Source organism: Anabrus simplex, chromosome X (genome assembly GCF_040414725.1).
Source record: "Anabrus simplex isolate iqAnaSimp1 chromosome X, ASM4041472v1, whole genome shotgun sequence".
NCBI lineage: Eukaryota > Metazoa > Arthropoda > Insecta > Orthoptera > Tettigoniidae > Anabrus > Anabrus simplex.
In genome coordinates this window covers 186,106,896-186,125,211 of record NC_090279.1, presented here as the reverse complement: position 1 = coordinate 186,125,211, position 18,316 = coordinate 186,106,896, and the positions used below count along the sequence as shown (strand labels likewise).

The window sequence follows — 18,316 nt, the reverse complement described above, 5'->3', positions numbered from 1 at the left end:
AAGAAGCAATTCAGTCCCTGGAAAAACGTCATGCATCAGCATCTAAAACTCATATAAGAACCCGAGTTTTATTCATTTAGCGTGTGACTTACACAAGACAATGGTGAATAAACAAAGTTCATGATGGACACTGTCCAGCTGCCCCACTGATCTCTATACCTGGATGGCTGGTAGCTTGGGTAGCAGTAAGCCGAATAGAAGATGACTGGCGTACTAAGATGGCAGCGAGCGCATGGTGCAATAGACCACGAGGAGCGCGCTTGCTTTGTTTATGCTTAGTTCAGTGACGCCAGGCCTCTTGATTGTAGTTCCACGAGTGTTCTGTGCTGTGTTATTGCAAACTAAATAGTAGTGTATTTTACGAATTTAGGTTCGTTGCCTTGTAGTATACTTGTGGATTACAAAATTCAATTTAAATATGTATGTGTTTATCTGAAATATGAATGAAGAAACATTCTACGGGGTATTAACATACCGCAGTGTTCAGCTTATGGATGTACAAACAGAACCGATCAGCAGAAGGAGAAATCATTTCATCGGGGAGTTTTAATAACAATGTTATTTGCTTTACGTCCCACTAACTACTTTTTTAAGGTCTTCGGAGACGCCAAGGTGCCGGAATTTAGTCCCGCAGGAGTTCTTGTACGTACCAGTAAATCTACCGACACGGGGCTGTCGTATTTGAGCACCTTCAAATACCACCGGACTGAGCCAGGATCGAACCTGCCAAGTTGGGGTTAGAAGGCCAGCGCCTTAACCGTCTGAGCCACTCAGCCCGGCTCGGGGAGTTTTATACTGTACATAAGAATCTTCCTAGGGCAGTGTTTTGAGTTTTAGGTTTATTGTATCTTATTTCGCATATTCCGGGAGCAAAATGGCAATTAATTTTTGTAGGTTTCCTTTCTCGAGACCTGAACATCTAAGATCATCGATTAGGAGTATCAGGCGGGAGGATTGGGAGCCTTCTAAAACAGCTGTTCTCTGCTCGGATCACTTAGAGGAAGGCTGTTTTGATAGAAATGGACAAACTGTACACCTTAGAAGTGATGTACAGCCAAGTGTTTTCAATTTTACTGAACATTAACTGCAAGTAAAGATTTACTTATATTTTTTTTCTCATAATTAAACTGACGGTTTCGATGAAATAATTGACGTGACCTTATAACAATATTAGAAAATGAAGTCTGGAGGAATTCTACACCTTATTTACATCAGTAATAATTATGGGTTTCAGACACTGGAGTGGTGGGAGAAGGGAAAGTGTGGTGGGTGTTTGTGGCTATTCCATTATACTATTCGTGGTATTTGGGACTCTTTTAACTGGTGTTACATATTTCTGATGATGACTATCAATATCGCTTTGCTAGCTGAATTTAATTAAAGAGGTCTGTAATAGTAAATTAAGCTGCAGGTAATGTGATATATTGACTAGTTTTGAATATTTGCTGGTTTTATAAATGTGTACATTTGCTTTAATGATATTTTAATTTGATAATATGCGCGTTATTTCTTGGAAACAAGAAACAGAAATTCATTATCAAGCACCGATTACGATATGTTGAATCTAGGCCTGTATAGTGAGCTACGTTTATAGGTACATCATTTTAAGAATGCATAATTTCGTGGCATACATGTATACAATTTACAGCAATGTTTCCAGAAACTGGTTTTCACTCGTATTGTGTTACCGATCGCTAATTGCATGTATTCAGCACCTAAGTTAATATTTACCGGCCGTTATTATACACTCATGTGTATTGCTATCCCGGAGATTTACCGACCTCGGAATGACGTGTCAGTGATCCCAATGTCCGTATGCTTTGAGTGAACATGTCTCTATATTTTTAATTATTCCAATGCGCCATTAATTGCGACTTAAAATTGACTATATTATCATTGCTTCCCCATAAGGAGAGCTCTAGGTTGGGTACGCCAACATGGCGAACCGCGCGCTAAACTTGGCGTACTTTCTCCTGCAGCGGAGATCTGCCATCAGCGATCCATGTATAGAGATCAGTGAGCTGCCCTTATAAATTACAGTCCAGGTTCAAAAGCCATAGCGTGCCCCGGGCTCAATTCCCGGCCAGGTCAGGCATTTTTACCTGGATCTGAGGGCTGGTTCGAGGTCCACTCAGCCTACCGTGATTTTAATTGAGGACTACAGTATGTCACTTTCTTATTCATACAGTTTCATATTGTGAAAGGAGCAGTATATTTTGGACATTCAAATGGATGTTACAGTATGTTGGGTATTCAGCCTGAAGGCTGGTCTGATCCTCCACAGTTCCACCAAAGGCTATCATAGACACCCTAGGCGTCACTGAAGAGGCATACTAGGGAAATGAGGAGTGAGGTAGTTTCCCGTTGCTTTCCTCACCGAGCCAGAAGTTGGCATCGCATATCAGTCTGCCAAGCCCACTGAAATGCATGCACCAACCGACCCCATGGCGATATTTCCACCAAAGGCTATCACAGACAGCCTAGGCGTCACTGAAGAGGCATACTAGGGAAATGAGGTGTGAGGTAGTTTCCCGTTGCTTTCCTCACCGAGCCAGAAGTTGCCATCGCATATCAGTCTGCCAAGCCCACTGAAATGCATGCACCAACCGGCCCCATGGGCGATATTTTCACACCAATCATAACAGGGACTGGCTGCATAAGGAATGGTATTACTAGCATCGCTCATACCTCGGTCACTTTCACATTGTCAAAGCCAAGGATGAGATTGAGACAGGTCATTGAAAGCAACAAATTGCTCTAGCCCATACCAGAAGACATAGCGCACTGTAAACACTACATCTCGCCAGCAAGAGCTCGATGTTACAGTAATTGTCTTTTAAGAAATTTATTTCTGGTAGATTTCTTTACAATAACATACAAACATAGTAAAATATACTGGACAATATAACAAAACATGACCTTTTCTTACGTCACATTGTTGTTCATACAGATGTCAGTTCTTCAACTAAACATATGAATGAAATGAAACATAGAACGAATCCTAGTACTTCGTGGAGTAACACTTTGCTTTAATGACAGCTTGACATCTACGCTGCATGGAAATTACTAGCCTCGCACACGTTTCACGGCTGATACTGTACCATTCTTGGGTCACCACTCTTTTTAACTCCGCTTTGGATCAAACCTTTCTACTGTCAACCCTAGGCTTCAAAAACACCCATAAATATTCAATATGTTTTAATTCAGCAGACTGGGAAGGTGTTTTTAATTGTTTTGGAATGTTCCAAATTAACCACTCCTTGTTCAGAGCAGTGGTATGTTTGGGGTCGTTTTCCTGATGAAACATGTAGGTCGGTAGCATTCCCATTTTTTCAGCATTTTGTTTAACATTATTATTCTACACTACTTTGTGCATCGTGCCTTCAATAAATTGAATATTCTCTACACCTTGTGCCGACATACACCCCCACATAATAACCGATCCACCTCCGTGTTTCACCGTGGGAATTGTATTGAGCACATCGTCGGCCGTACTGGTTTTTCTCCGCACCCTGCGTGCACCATCGGAACCAAACAGGTCGATTTTAGTTTCATCGAACCAGATGACATGGTTCCAAAACTCCTGGCCGGCCCTTGTTTACGTGTTCTTTCGCAAAGAGCAGTCTTGCAGCATGGTTCTCCTTATTAACATAGGGCCTCTTCCTCGGTACACGGCCATGGTAATCGTGTCGATGTAAAATTCGCTGGACCTTCTGAGTAAGTACCTAAGTAATAGTAAGTAAGTAAGTAAGTAAGTAAGTAAGTAAGTAAGTAAGTAAGTAAGTAAGTAAGTAAGTAAGTAAGTAAGTAAGTAAGTAAGTAAGTAAGTAAGTAAGTAAGTAAGTAAGTAAGTAATATGTTTTATTTATCCTGGCAAAGTTAGGGATGTACTCCCTTTCTTACACTTAACCAGTCTTAGCCTAGAACACTTAACAATAACTACTGATGACAATAATATGATAATATTAACAACAATAACAGTAATAGTATTAACAGAAGTAATCACTCTTACAAAATTCATATCATCTATATAATACAAATCGTAGGCTACGTAGAGTAAATTAAAAATATATGAATAATGAGTACTTCAACTACTACTTAAGAGAAAGTTTAGAAAATACATACGTTACTACAGTACACCGAAATATCGCCTTCAATTGAGAGGGGAATAGAAGGATTAGTAAGAAGAAGAAAGTGATGAAGAAAAAGAAGGACGATCTGTGAAAGGAAGAGGGAAATAATGATGGAGAAGCGGTAGGAGGAGGTGTTTTCAGGTCATAGCTCGATGATTCATGTATGTTTACCTAGTATTTCGACACAGGCATGTTTAAAAGCTGAGCTGCTGGACATGCTTCTGACGTCCACTGGTAAGAGATTCCATTGTCGGGCTGCGGTAACGGTGAATGATTTCGTGTAGATTGCTTTTCTGTGTACAGGAAGGGATAAACACATGGTGCTGCAGGATCGGGTATTTCTGTTGTGGTCTGTCGAGAGGAGCTTCATGCGATCACGGAGATAGGCTGATTGAGAAGTTTTAAGAATATTATGCAAAAAACAAAGTGTGCGTTGTTCTTGCAGGCGAAGCCACCCGAGCCGCGTGTAAGCAGTAGCAGCTTCCAGCACTTCCCGCAGCTTTGGAGTACTTACGAAAGGGTTGCATTTCACTCGCCTCACAAAAAGTCTTTGTGCTTGCAGGCTTAGTTTCTTTAGTTTGGGTTTTCTTGGCACATTCTTCACCGACCCTTCGTACTTAAACTTATTCACGACATATTGAAGAGTGGCATGACTTTTCTTCACCATGACTCCTATTTTTCGTATGGTGAACCCTATAAGTGCTAGATTGACAATTGTCTGTTTCAGCTCGTATCCATGCTCTTTACCTTTGGCCATTTCTACCAGCACTCTCACAGGTCTAATACGAACACAACCAGCAACACCTCTTCTCGCACGACACCTACTTACAGTACGTATGCCCCGTTCAATGTTGCCAGATGACACCATCTATATTAGTGTATGAATGACAAAGTGATTTGAAGTTTTGGGGTGTATGCAGTTTTTATTTGTGTAAACACAAATTATTTGTACACGGGAGCACAGAAATGGTGTCCCGATATAAACAAAGCATGGTATCCCCTACCTCCTCGCTTAACGCATTTCTACAGGGAGACAGCCCGCTGCAAGGCTGTTGTGATTGAAATAGGCACTGTGGAGGATGTACAGCAATACACACACTGTGTCTTCAGCACTACCCGTTCACTCCCTCCCCTCCTTTTCGTTACTGAAGTGGCCTTCAACACTACCCCTTCACTCACTCCCCTCCTTTCCAGTACTGGAGTGGGGCAGTGTTGATTGTTTACGTCGGGACACCATTTCTGTGCTTGCATGTACTAACCAAAAATGTGTGCACTGAGTGTTTACGTCTTGTTATTACATTCACGGCACACAGAACTCTTTTTTAACGAAATGGGTAGTGTGTGAATAGGAAAGTAACATACTGTATCTGAAGCGGCCCCGGTCTAGAAAGCCAAGAATACCGGCCGAGAGGATTCGTCGTGCTGACCACACGACACCTCGGAATATGCAGGCCTTCGCACTGAGCAGCGGTCGCTTGGTAGGCCAAGGCCCTTCAGGGCTGTAGTGCTATGGGGTTAGATTAGGTTCAAGAGCCATTCAACTGCATCAGGTGTCTTGTCTCTTGCCTGGGTAACACATGATAGGACAATAAAGGTGATGTCGTAGATTGTCTGTCATTCTCACAGTGGCAGACAGCTGACGGTTTCCAACTTCAACGCAGCACAGCGTCCACGATAACTGCGTATCCGGTTTAGAGCCCATAACTAACAGCGTAGCTGGACTAGCTGGAGTCCCAGCTGTTTGACTTGTTGCCATTTGCTGCTTCTTTTCCATAGCCTTTGATTCTTATCACTGCAGTGATTTTTGTATAGATTGTAGATAATTGGTCTTTTTCAGTAACTGATCCCGGGTTCGATTTCCGGCTCTGCCACGAAATTTGAAAGGTGGTACGAGGGCTGGAACGGGGTCCACTCAGCCTCGGGAGGTCAACTGAGTAGAGTAGATACGATTCCCACCTTAGCCATCCTCGAAGTGGTTTTCGGTGGTTTCCCACTTCTCCTCCAGGCTAATGCCGGGATGGTACCTAACTTAAGGCCACGGCCGCGTCCTTCCCTCTTCCTTGTCTATCTTCCAATCTTCCCATCCCTCCACAAGCCCCTGTTCAGCATAGTAGGTGAGGCCGCCTGGGCGAGGTACTGGTAGTCCTCTTCACTTGTATTCACCGACCCAAAGTCTCACGCTCATGGACACTGCCCTTAAGGCGGTAGAGGTGGGATCCCCTCGCTGAGACCGAGAGAAAACCAACCCTGGGGGGTAAACAGATTAAGAAAGAAAGAAAGAAAGAAAGATAAAATATGAATACGAAGAGATACTTCTGTCGAAATAAATCCTTATTCTGTCTTCTGTTTCCCTTCACACACGTGATTTTGGAATACAATTTCACGATCGTTATTATCCATTAATGTCGCTGCACTTAAGCGGAAAATAAGTAAATTTCGTTTTAATTCGCTGTAATTTCTAATCTCTTATTATTCGTTAAGTTACCTCAAAATCACTTCAAACCATTTCTTACCGCACTTATCTTAATGCGAAAAAATCATGCCTCTACAATTCCCTTAAAAGAAAACGCACACAAATGATCACCGGGTGAATGATATTGGAAACGCATTTATATGCTCCAATAAATCTCTGGCATTTATGCACACTCAAATGTCAAACGTCCTTGTGATCGTGGAACCTTGACCGACCTACCCAATCGCGCTGGAAAAAAAATTAAGTTTCGTTGTGTTGCGACGTAAGTGGTTCAAACCGCGCAGCAGGGGAGTTGATAATGCGCCATGAACTCCTCGTGGCGTAATGTCGTGGAAGGACGAGGTCCTTGACACAGCCTAGGCGAGACGCAATACTGAGAGCCGTCTACTGTTTCTCAGAACAAGACTTTCTCTCTCTTTCGAGGCCTCCACTCGAATCCAGGCACGTAATCAAGTGCAAAGTATGTTGAGAAATATTTAATCCTAAGGTGTGGTCGCAACTTGAGCACTAAACAAGTACTTGGGAAACTATAAGTCAAAACTCTTTCTGCTCGAAGGAAAGTAACCTAAAGCTGCTATACAAAGTAGCTAATTATTTAGGTCTCCAGAATTAGTTTGTTTATTCCCCCTCCACGTCCCATCCCGTAGTACCAGAACGAAGACCCTCTTCCATATTCCTTACTCCCGGCTTTCTCTTACCCAGAGGTCATTTTCTGTACGTCTTACAGCAATGTTTAATACCTTATCTAAGAGCAAGAACCTTGATATCTTCCTATCGTATCCTTTCTTGTGTCGCATCTTTCTCACGTACTTTATTTTCCGTCCGCCTCTGTGGTGTAGTGGTTAGTGTGATTAGCTGCCACCCCCAGAGGCCCGGGTTCGATTCCCGGCTCTGCCACTAAATTTGAAAAGCGGTACGAGGGGTGGAAGGGCGTCCATTCAGCCTCGAGAGGTCAAATGAGTAGAGGTGGGTTCGATTCCCACCTCAGCCATCCTGGAAGTGGCTTTCCGTGGTTTCCCACTTCTCCTCCAGGCAAATGCCGGGATGGTACCTGACTTAAGGCCACGGCCGCTTCCTTCCCTGTTCCTTGACTATCCCTTCCAATCCTCCCATCCCCTCACAAGGCCCCTGTTCAGCATAGTAGCTTGGGCCGCCTGGGCGAGGTACTGGTCCTCCTCTTCAGTTGTATCTCAGATCCAAAGTCTCACGCTCCAGGATACTGCCCTTGAGGCGGTAGAGGTGGGATCCCTCGCTGAGTCCGAGGGAAAAACCAAGCATGGAGGCTAAACGAAAGAAAGAAAGAAAGAAATATATTTTAATAAAAATATTGATACATTTACACGTTATCGAGCCACTACAAGATTTTTAATTTTTTATCAAACTTGTAAACATTTTAAATAATTACAGTGGGCCAAGCTATTTGAGATTCTGAAGGTGATCGAAAAGAACGAAGAATTACCTACAATCTGCATAAAAAAATCAGTCTGCAGTGATAAAAATCGAGGACTTTGAAACAGAAGCAGCAATCCAAAAAAGAGTGAGGCAAGGTTGCAGCTCGCCCCCCTCATTTTCAATGTTTATATAGAACAGGAAGTAAAGGAAATAAAAGACAAATGTGGAAAGGGGATCACGATCCAAGGAGAGGAAATCAATACCCCGAGATTTGCTTATGATATTGTTATTTTATCCGAGACTGCAGAAGATATGGAGAAATTGCTGAATGGTATGGACAGAGCCTTGGGTAAGGAGTACAAGATGAAAATAAATACCGGTAAGTCCAAAACGAAAGGAATGGAGTGTAGTCGAACCGAAGTCAGGTAATGCAGGATATATTAGATTAGGAAATGAAGTCTTAAAGGAAGTATATGAGTAATGTTACTTGGGCAGTAAAATAACTAGTGATGGCAGAAGTAAGGGGGACATAAAATGCAGACTAACACAAGCAAGGAAGGCGTTCCTTAGGAGAATGACTTTGCTCATTTAGAACACTGATATAGGAATTAGAAACATGTTTCTGAAGACTTTCGTCTGGAACGTGGCAATGTTTGGAAATGAAACATGGACGATAACTAGCTCAGGAAGAAAGAGCAGAGAAGCTTTTGAAGTGTGGTGTTACAGAAGAATGTTGAAGGTGAGATGGATAGATGAATCACGAATGAAGAGATACTGAATCGAATTGGTGAGAGGAGATCGACTTGGCTACATTTGACGAGAAGAAGAGATAGAATGACAGGACACATCTTAAGACACCTAGAATTTGTGCAGTTGGCTTTTTGAGGGAAGTGCAGGCGGTAATAACGGTAGAGGTAGACCAAGGTATGAATATGACAGGCAGATTAGAAGAGATGTAGTAGTTACGTAGAAATGAAGAGGTTAGTACATGATAGGGTGGCATGGAGAGTTGCATCAATCCATTTTTACATAAATTACACAAATCTTTTTTCTCTCATCGCAAGCACGTATTACAGCGTGCTCCGCCCATTAGATCGCTATTATGAATGTACCATTGCACTCAACCAGTCGAGTTGTAAAAGGTACTGCTCTAAAAATGTGCCACCGAACGAGTAGCTGTGCAGTTTAGGTCATGTAGCTAACACCTTGCCTACCCACTGTTGGCAGCCCTGTAGATAGTTTTCCGTGGTTTTAGATTTTCACACCAGGCAATGGTGGAGCTGTACCTTTATTAAGGCCACAGTCTATTCTTGCCCCAATCCTAGCATCTTCCTATCCCAGTAACACGTATCTGTGTCAGTCCGACGTAAAGAAAAATCCACAGTTCCAGTCCATCAGACAAGCAACTCAATGTTGACAACATCCTAGGGATATGAACTATGAATTTTAGGTAAATAAAATATAATGACGTATGATAATATATTCTTTATTTATTCCTAAAAATTACAATTCTTTTCTTAATCATCGCTATCCGATCGATTAGATTAGCAGTTTGCCTTTTTCTACCACTACGAGCGTTAATGTGAGTAAATGCAGAGTTTCACTTAAGCCCTTATAACTACATTCGGTGTGGACTTTTTTCCTCCATGAAATCAAAAAATACCTGAGGCCCGCGTTTGATTCCCGGCTCTGCCACGAAGTTTGGAAAGTGGTACGAGGGCTGGAACGGGTTCCACCCCAATCCCCCCACAAGGCCCCTGTTCAGCACAGCAGGTGACGCCGCCTGCGTGAGGTACTGGTCATCCTCCCCAGTTGTATCCCCGATCCAGAATCTGAAGCTCCAGGATACTTCTCTTGAGCCGTTAGAGGTGGGATCCCTCGCTGAGTCCGAGGTAAAAACCTACCCTGGAGGGTAAACAGATGAAGAAAAAGAAGTTAACATCAATAATAATGTTATTTGCTTTACGTCCCACTAACTTCTTTTTCGGTTTTCGGAGACGCCGAGGTGCCGGAATTGTGTCCCGCAGGAGTTATTTTACGTGCCAGTAAATCTACCGACACGAGGCTGACGCATTTCAGCACCTCCTAATACCACCGGACTGAGCCACGATCGAACCTGTCAAGTTGGGGTCAGGAGGCCAGCGCCTCAACCGTCTGAGCCACTCAGCCCGGCAATAAGTCAGTTTGGCTAGGGTTTGAATAAAAGAATAAAACTTGTTTTTAATTATATTTGTTCGTGGCGTCGACATCTACAGATCTTTTGCCACTACTTTCGCCATTTGAGAGGAACCTGCGTGTAAGGCCGGCAGCAAAACGAGACGCAGGTCCGTGAGGTGACGCAGGATGACTCACGGTGAGTTTCTGCGAACCACAGAACTGACTGGACCCGCGCATGTTAAGCAGACCCTATACGGTCAGTAATACTGATCAGTAATACTGAGTCAATAATACTGACAGTACGCATCAGTATTGTAGCGACCTTACACGATCATTATTACTGTCAATATTTTGGTCAGTACCAGTGCACTAGCTTACCATTGCGGCATTCTCACTTTACAAATAAAGTCAATAACCGTCACTACGGAATGAGATTTATAACATGCAATTGCGGTATTCTATCAAAATGGATCGTAAAAGACGGGCATTTTGTAGCTATCATATTAGTACTGCACGAAACGCAGTTTTAAACGTAAACGATAGGTTAAAGATTGGCTTAGGAAAAGAGAAGAGTATTCTCATATGAAGTGTTGAGGGAAACACAGTATACCGAAGCAGAAGATTATCAGAACTATCTCCGAATGCGTGAGGGTACTTTTGCGAAATTACTACGAATGGTACAGCCTTTTGTATAAAGGCAAAATACAAACATGCGGTGCTGTTTATCGGTGGCAGAGAGATGAGCGGTGACAGTGAGGTATCTTACAACTGGTATACATTTTGAAGATTGGTAGAGCATTTTGTAATGAGGCAAAATACAAACATGCGGTGCTGTTTATCGGTGGCAGAGAGATTAGCGGTGACAGTGAGGTATCTTACAACTGGTATACATTTTGAAGATTTAAAGTTTTTTGCTATAATGTCACCAGTTTCCATCAGTACAGCAGTTGTGGAAACATGTGAAGTATTGTGTTAAGTACGTTTATTCTGGCAGCGTTTCATATAGCTCGATAAACTTTTGCAATAGGCCTACTTGACGGTTCCACAAGCACCTCTACTTGGCCTTGGTGAGAAACGCATTTGTCGTCCACCGCTGCCCCGTTGATACTGACAGAAATAATGACTAGCGCACTCACACGGTCAGTATAACTGTCAGTATCCCCACCACTCTACAGTACTGACGCTCGCAGATCAGGAAATCCGGATCTGCTTCAGTACTGGCCTTCATTCCATCATTTCAGTCCACACGCGATCAGTATTACTGTCAATATTTTTCGGTACTGACAGTTTTATTGATCGTGTAGGGTCAGCTTTACGGCGCAGGGTGACGTGACGCAGTTGCTGCGCGTGGTGACCCTACGGACCGCAGTCTCTCTTCCGCAGTTTCCTGCAAGACTCACGGTGATTTTGGTTGTTCATATTGTTGATAAACCATTTTTCTGACTCAGGAATTATTTTTGAAATATCATATTAAATGCATTTTTGTCTAAACCACCACCAACTATATACTGTGTTTTGAGGAAGAATTAATGTACAATATAAAGCAGCAGAATACCAATTTATTGCAGTTAAATGTTTTATCTATTGATGAATGCAAAAATAACTGTTTCGAAATGAGAAATTCCAAAAATAAACTCATGTGACAAATACAAATTATTTGTAATGGCTAAACTGAGATATACAAATTGAAAACAACTTATTTCCATACACAAAAAAATGCGTTTTAGTGAGAAAAATAAGTAAAAAATAATGTGACGAAGTCATGACGAGGGGGTATGAGAGAAGGAAGTAATTATGAGTATTTATTTTTCTTTTTACAAGTTGCCTTACGTCGCACCGACACAGACAGGTCATAAACTGCGTACTAAAACTGCGATCCAACTTACGACGATTGTCGCCGTGACTCACTCTGCCGTGAAGAATTCGACGTGAGTCACCCTGCCTCACCTCACGGACCTGCGTCTCATTTTGCGGCCGGCCTAAGTGGAACTGCGGAAGTGTAGAGTGTTGAATGTGAGGAAAGGAATATCCCCAGGCCAGGGATATTAATCATTTACAATTAAAAACCCCTGACCCGGCCGCGAATCGAACCCGGGGCAGCCGCGTGACAGGCGGACGCGTTGCCCCCTACACCGCGGGGCCGGACTAGTATGGAAACAAGCGATTTTAGGCTGTTTTTGCAGAAATGCATTTAGGCCAGAAGCGATTTTCGATTTTTAAAAGTTTGATAGAGTTATCCAAGACACAATTTGAAGCCTGTTCTGGCCCTTTAACCTTCAACTTTCGGCACATTGCCTGTGATTATTATATTACCTGACATCTGACACTCCATGAGGGGGTATCTTCTTGCAGTCCGTGTCGGCAGGGCTGAAAAGAAAAGATCAACTTATTAGAAACAATGACACCGCCAGCCATTATATAAAGGAGTTCTCATTCATTCATTCATTCATTCATTCATTCATTCATTCATCAGCCAGTTAATCGGGGTAATTAAACCCTGTAGGCCTACTTAATAAATGTTTTACTGCGCACAAATGTGCATGAACAAAATTCTTATGAACAATCGTCTGTACAGAATTCTGTTAAAGATTCTATTCTCAGTTTACACTTAAGTACGTCATAGCGTTCATAAAGTTCGCCGCATCTTTTGCACCTGCAGACCGGACTTGGCTCATGGAAACTCACTTTAATACACAGACGTTGGTGAAACCCATGGACTGAGAGTCTGGTCACTACGTGTCTCAAATCATAGCCTCCCTAAGTCCAGTTGCGGTTGATCACCGCATCACATCGGTAAAAGTCCCACCATATGCTGTCCCTTTATTGTTGAAGCTCTTGTAGGAGTTCCTTATACGCTGGGGTAGCCGGGAGCAGTAGTTTCAAACGCAACTCTTCTACAAAGAATAATTCCCTCGACAGTTGATATACGAGGCGTGATGAAGTGTATTTTGATAGGCAAAGCACTTTCTTTAAATAGAATGCTTTCACCTCTATATTATGTAACTGCCTCTTTCCAAGATGTATCCATATATTTTCCAACCCATAGGTGGCTACAGGACTAACCTTAAGATGAAATAACTCTATGGCACATGAAAGTGACAGATGGCTCAAAGATCTGATGTCGTTAATGGATTTTATGGCAGCATTTAATCGATCTTTTACATGTAAAGAGAACACGTTCCCCGGTGTTTGAAAAGTAACTCCTATGTACTAAAATTTGTGACTGACTTCAGATGCTGGTCAATGATTACGAATGTTCCCCGTTTTCCTCCTTTTCTGAAGGTCAAAGAGACAGTCTTATTTTCATTTAACCTCAGGTGGTTCTCTTTTACTCTTTTCGTAACGTTATTAAAAGTAGTCTGCAAATCCAACTGAGAAGTTGACGTCAGAACCATGTCATCTGCATACATGAGAATATTGACATTTTCTGAATCTACTCTTTGTACAATGTCAGCTGAGGCGGCAATGAAAAGCAATGGGCTTAGTGGGTTACTACAGAATGATCAGATATGTTTTACTCCGGCGCGAGCTGGGATCTTCGTATGGGCGAGCTCTCACCGGTTCGCCGTGCGGGAGAAAGAGATGATGCAGTATGCCATCACATGTTTTATTCCCTGACTCCGGCATTTGTTTTGTAAGCCCGCGCGTCCCTGCTGGCTGACCTTGTACACGTATCCGATTCCGATGTCGCAATCGTATTTCACCTGTTCCCCAGTGTGTGTGTGAGTGTTTTGTTCTTCTCTTAATTCTGTAAGTAGTCATTAATACTTATTTGATTACTGTTTGCATGCAGGACCGATACTATAGAATTGGGGAGTAGGAATATTGGCAACAGTGCCTACAAAGGAAGGTGATACACATAAAGCGAATAATTACAGGCCAGTCAGTTTGACATGTATTGTTTGTAAGCTGTGGGAAAGAATTCTTTCTAATTATATTAGACATGTTTGCTAGTAACTGTTTTGATATAAGGTAGTTCGGGTTTAGGGAAAGGTTATCCCAGTAAGGCGCAACTTGTAGGGTTCCAGCGAGATATAGCAGATATTTTAAGATTCAGGAGGTCAAATGGACTGTATCGCTATTAACCTATCCAAGGCTTTTGATTGGGTAGATCATGAGAGACTGCTGATGAAAATGAGGGCTATTAAACTAGACAAAAGACTGGTTAATGGATGGCTACTTTTCTAGAAATCTAGGTGAAGTGTTATCTGATACTGTAATGCAGGGCCTCTCAAACGCCCAAAATCTCACGCGTGCAGATAGAGGCGCAAGAGCTCCGTGCACTGTGCATCGCTGCCGCTCGGCATGGCTCGGATCAACGCTTCGTCTCTGGGCTACTCGGCTAAGCTCGGCTCAACTCGCCTATGCTCGGCTCAAGTCAGCCTGGATTTGGAGCGCTACGGCGCAAGTGGGGCAGAGGGAGACAGGCGGAGCGAGCGAGAAAGGCGTGAGGAAAGAGAGAGTAAGCGCTATTGCTCCAAATCGAGGAGTGGGGGGTCTGCACTCTGGTCAACCAAGCCAAGTCGTCTCTTGCACCGTGCACAGTGCATGCACCACGCGCATGCACCCTGAGAGGCCCTGCTGTAATGATTACGAGCGGAGTCCCACAGGGCAGTATTATTGGGCCCTTATGTTTTCTTATACACATATATACTTATATAAATGATACTAGTAAAGAACTGGAATCACAAATATAGCCTTTTGAAGATGATTTTATTCTGTATAGAGTAATAAATAAGTTACAAGATCGCGAGCAACTGCAAAATGACCTCGATAATGTTGTTACTTGGACAGTACGTGATGGTGTGATGATAAACGGGGTTAAAAGCCAGGTTGTGAGTTTCGCAAATAGGAAAAGTCCTCTCAGTTTTAATTACTGCGTTGATGGGGTGAAAGTTCCTTATGGGAATCATTGTATATACCAGGTATTAATATAAGGAATGATCTTCATTGGGGTAATCGCATAAATGGGATTGTAAATAAAGGGCACAGATCTCTGCACATGCTTATGAGGGTATTTAGGGGTTGTAGTAAGGATGTAAAGGAGAGGGAATATAAATCTCTGGGTAAGACTCCAACTAGAGTATGGTTCCAGAGCATGGGACTCTCACCAGGATTACTTGATACGAGATCTGGAAAAGATTCACACGATTTGCTCTGGGTGATATTTCCGACAAAGGAGTAGTGTTACGAAAATGTTGCAAACTTTGGGCTGGGAAAGACCTGGGAGTAAGGAGAAGAGATGCTTGACTAAGCGGTATGTTTCGAGCTGTCAGTGGAGAGATGGCGTGGAATGACATTAGTTGATGAATATGCTTGAGTGAAGATCATAATATGAAGATAAAATTGGAATTCAAGAGAACAAATGGGGGCAAATAATTGTTTATAGGACGAGGAATAAGGGACTGAAATAATTTATGAAAGAAAATGTTCGATAAATTTCCAAGTTCTTTGAAAACATTTAAGAAAAGGCTGGGTGAGCAACTGATAGAGAATATGCCACTTAGGCGACAGCCCTAAATGCAAGCCATTGCTTGACAGAACGAGTATTATAACTCGTGTTTTCAACGGCAAAGCGTGACATTATGTACGCTAACTCAGCTTGTGAAATTCAAAGACGGTTTCAAGAAAGATTCCTTGGTATAGACGTTCCAAATCATAAAGAACCCGAAAAGCAACGTTGGGTTCTCACGGAAGGAAATACCGGATCCTTTTAAAGTTGTGTCCGTCAGCGACAAGATGGAGGAGAAACAGCTCCTCTGGTATGGTCACGTCAGAAGACGAAATGAAGACCATTTAGTTCGGAAAACTATTGTCATCGAAGAACCGAAGAGAGGAAAAGGGCGTCCTAAGGCAACGTGGAAACAAACTGCTGAGGCTGCTTTAAGGAAAAGTGAAGTGGAATTAGATCTGGTACAAGAACGTCGGACATACTCTTTCTGAGCAGTGGCGGCAATAAGGACCGCGCAGACCCCGCGGGGCGGGGGGGGGGGATGAAACGACACCCTACGCGTTAAACACATACGTCGGATAATTCGAGGCCAGGATCGCAACTGGGAAAGGCGATTGACACAGCCCTGAACTGGAAACGGTTTTAATCATCAATCAATAACGGATATGACTCAAACACACTACTAATGAAATGCCAATAAAATTTAAATAAGGGTTTATTATAAATTAAAATAAGATGAAAACAAACAAGAAAATTGAAGCCCATGATTAAAAAGGGGAAATAATTTCAACGTGAACATACCTTCTTCAGTGGTTATTACAACATCGTTGTAGGAGCTCAACATTATTACACTCAAAGAATAATAAGGAAAATTGTGACAAGCTCCATGTCTTATATTCAGCCATATTACATCATCGCCAATACTGTTACTATTAACACGGCCTAACTCGGTCGTTCTTTCACGAGACTTTTTTTCATTTTCAACGTAGGAATGTGTACATCTCATTCTCGACACAACAATAGACATGGCTCATTCATTCCCGTGCGCGTCATGGAGTACAAAACGGAGAAGAATACTAAAAGAATGAAGGTATCAGCATGGGACAGAGACCAACATCTCTGAACCACAGCAACCAAGATAAATAAAAGAGAATCGCAGGCATGCGCGTAACTAAAACTACGAAAGGTAAACATGGCGGCACGTTGGGCAAAATAAAGCCCAAGGCGGGACATGGCAAAAATAAATAATCTCGTATCAAGAATAAACATGCGGTACTGAAACAAGATTCAAAATAAAAATTGAGCAGACTGATGTATCATCTTTTCGCCCCTCCTCACTCATCAACACACATCCCAGCATTCACATACACGCCGGTAACAACCAACAATATGAGCGGCCGCTCCACTTATAAAGTCGAAATTAATTCATGCACCGTGTCTCACCTGGTCACTAATCAGGCCTCGTGTAAATCAAGTAGCAACGTGCACCACACAAATAATTTAACATCGAGATCGTAGGAATCCCGTACACAAACTCATTACCACAGGCTCTCCGTACGACGTGAATGAAGTTCAAGTCGAGACGGGGAGCATTCATACAATGGCTGGCGAAATACCATAGCACGCAGTGCACATTAATAGAACAAGATCGAAACCCAGTTACCAACACTTCATAATCACAACACATCAACACGCACACATTCGTTCTTGCAGCAGAGCTGAAGGGTATATATCAATCAGCTATGGTTAAAACTGAAGAATACCGGGAGAACATCGTAATATAAAAGTTAAAACAAAGTTTGCACGTACCTGCAATATTAAAAGGTCAAGACAATAAGTAGGATGCAAATATGACCTGGTATTAGAATAAGTTAAAAAGCCATTTAAAGCACAGGAAGGCTACTTCTATCGGCGAGTTGTTGTTGTTGTTGTTGGAGAGGTTATGGGCTCTATTATTTCACCCAGCCACTACACTTATTATCGTGATATTACACTTATAATGCGAAATCACACGCAATTATTCACACTACGAAGGTCACACGCAATGAGTCTCACTACGCAGGTCACAAGAACAAAATTGAGCATCATGTCTATGTACACATCTTAAGTAGCGCGTAACATAACAAAGGAAGTGCGTAGAAGTAAAAAGTAGTGGAAGCAGGAGTATGTAACCGTACGAACAATAAAAATACAGTAATTTACAAATGAATATGAGAGTCATCCAAATATTGATTGATAGCATGTATTATAGCAGGAGACATATCGGTAAGCAAACAGGAGACATTGGTGGGGAGAGCTTTCTGAAGACTGATAAGACGAGAAATAAATGTCGGACGAAAAGAATCATACACAGGGCATTGGAATAATAAATGATTTACATCAGCACTCAGAGTACCACATAGACAGGAGGAGTGGGGGGAGAGGTTAAAACGATGTTTTTACAGAGGAGTAAGGGCATGATTAAAGCGAAGACGAATAATGTTGGTAATGTGACGGCGAGAATAGTTACCCTTCAAATACCAAGGATAGGGAGGAATACAAGGCTGACTATTGTAATAATAGCTGCCTTTATAAGAAGCTGATCGAGTCCAATCTTCTTGCCACTGACGATAAGCGGAATGTTCAAGAACAGGGTAAAAATCGGGTAGAGGAACTGCAATTTTGAGTAGGGATTTTCCATCACGAGCAGCTCGCTTAGCGAATAAATCC

General features: G+C 42.4%; 1 protein-coding gene across 1 annotated transcript in view; it reads right to left on the bottom strand.

The window, feature by feature from the left end:
- CBP (sarcoplasmic calcium-binding protein) overlaps positions 1–18,316 on the bottom strand; it is a 154,816-nt gene that overhangs the window by 60,305 nt on the left and 76,195 nt on the right. Inside the window, exon 2 of the mRNA XM_067159567.2 lies at positions 12,469–12,522. Within this exon, the coding sequence (XP_067015668.1) occupies positions 12,469–12,522 (54 nt within the window). The remainder of the gene's footprint in view (positions 1–12,468; positions 12,523–18,316) is intronic.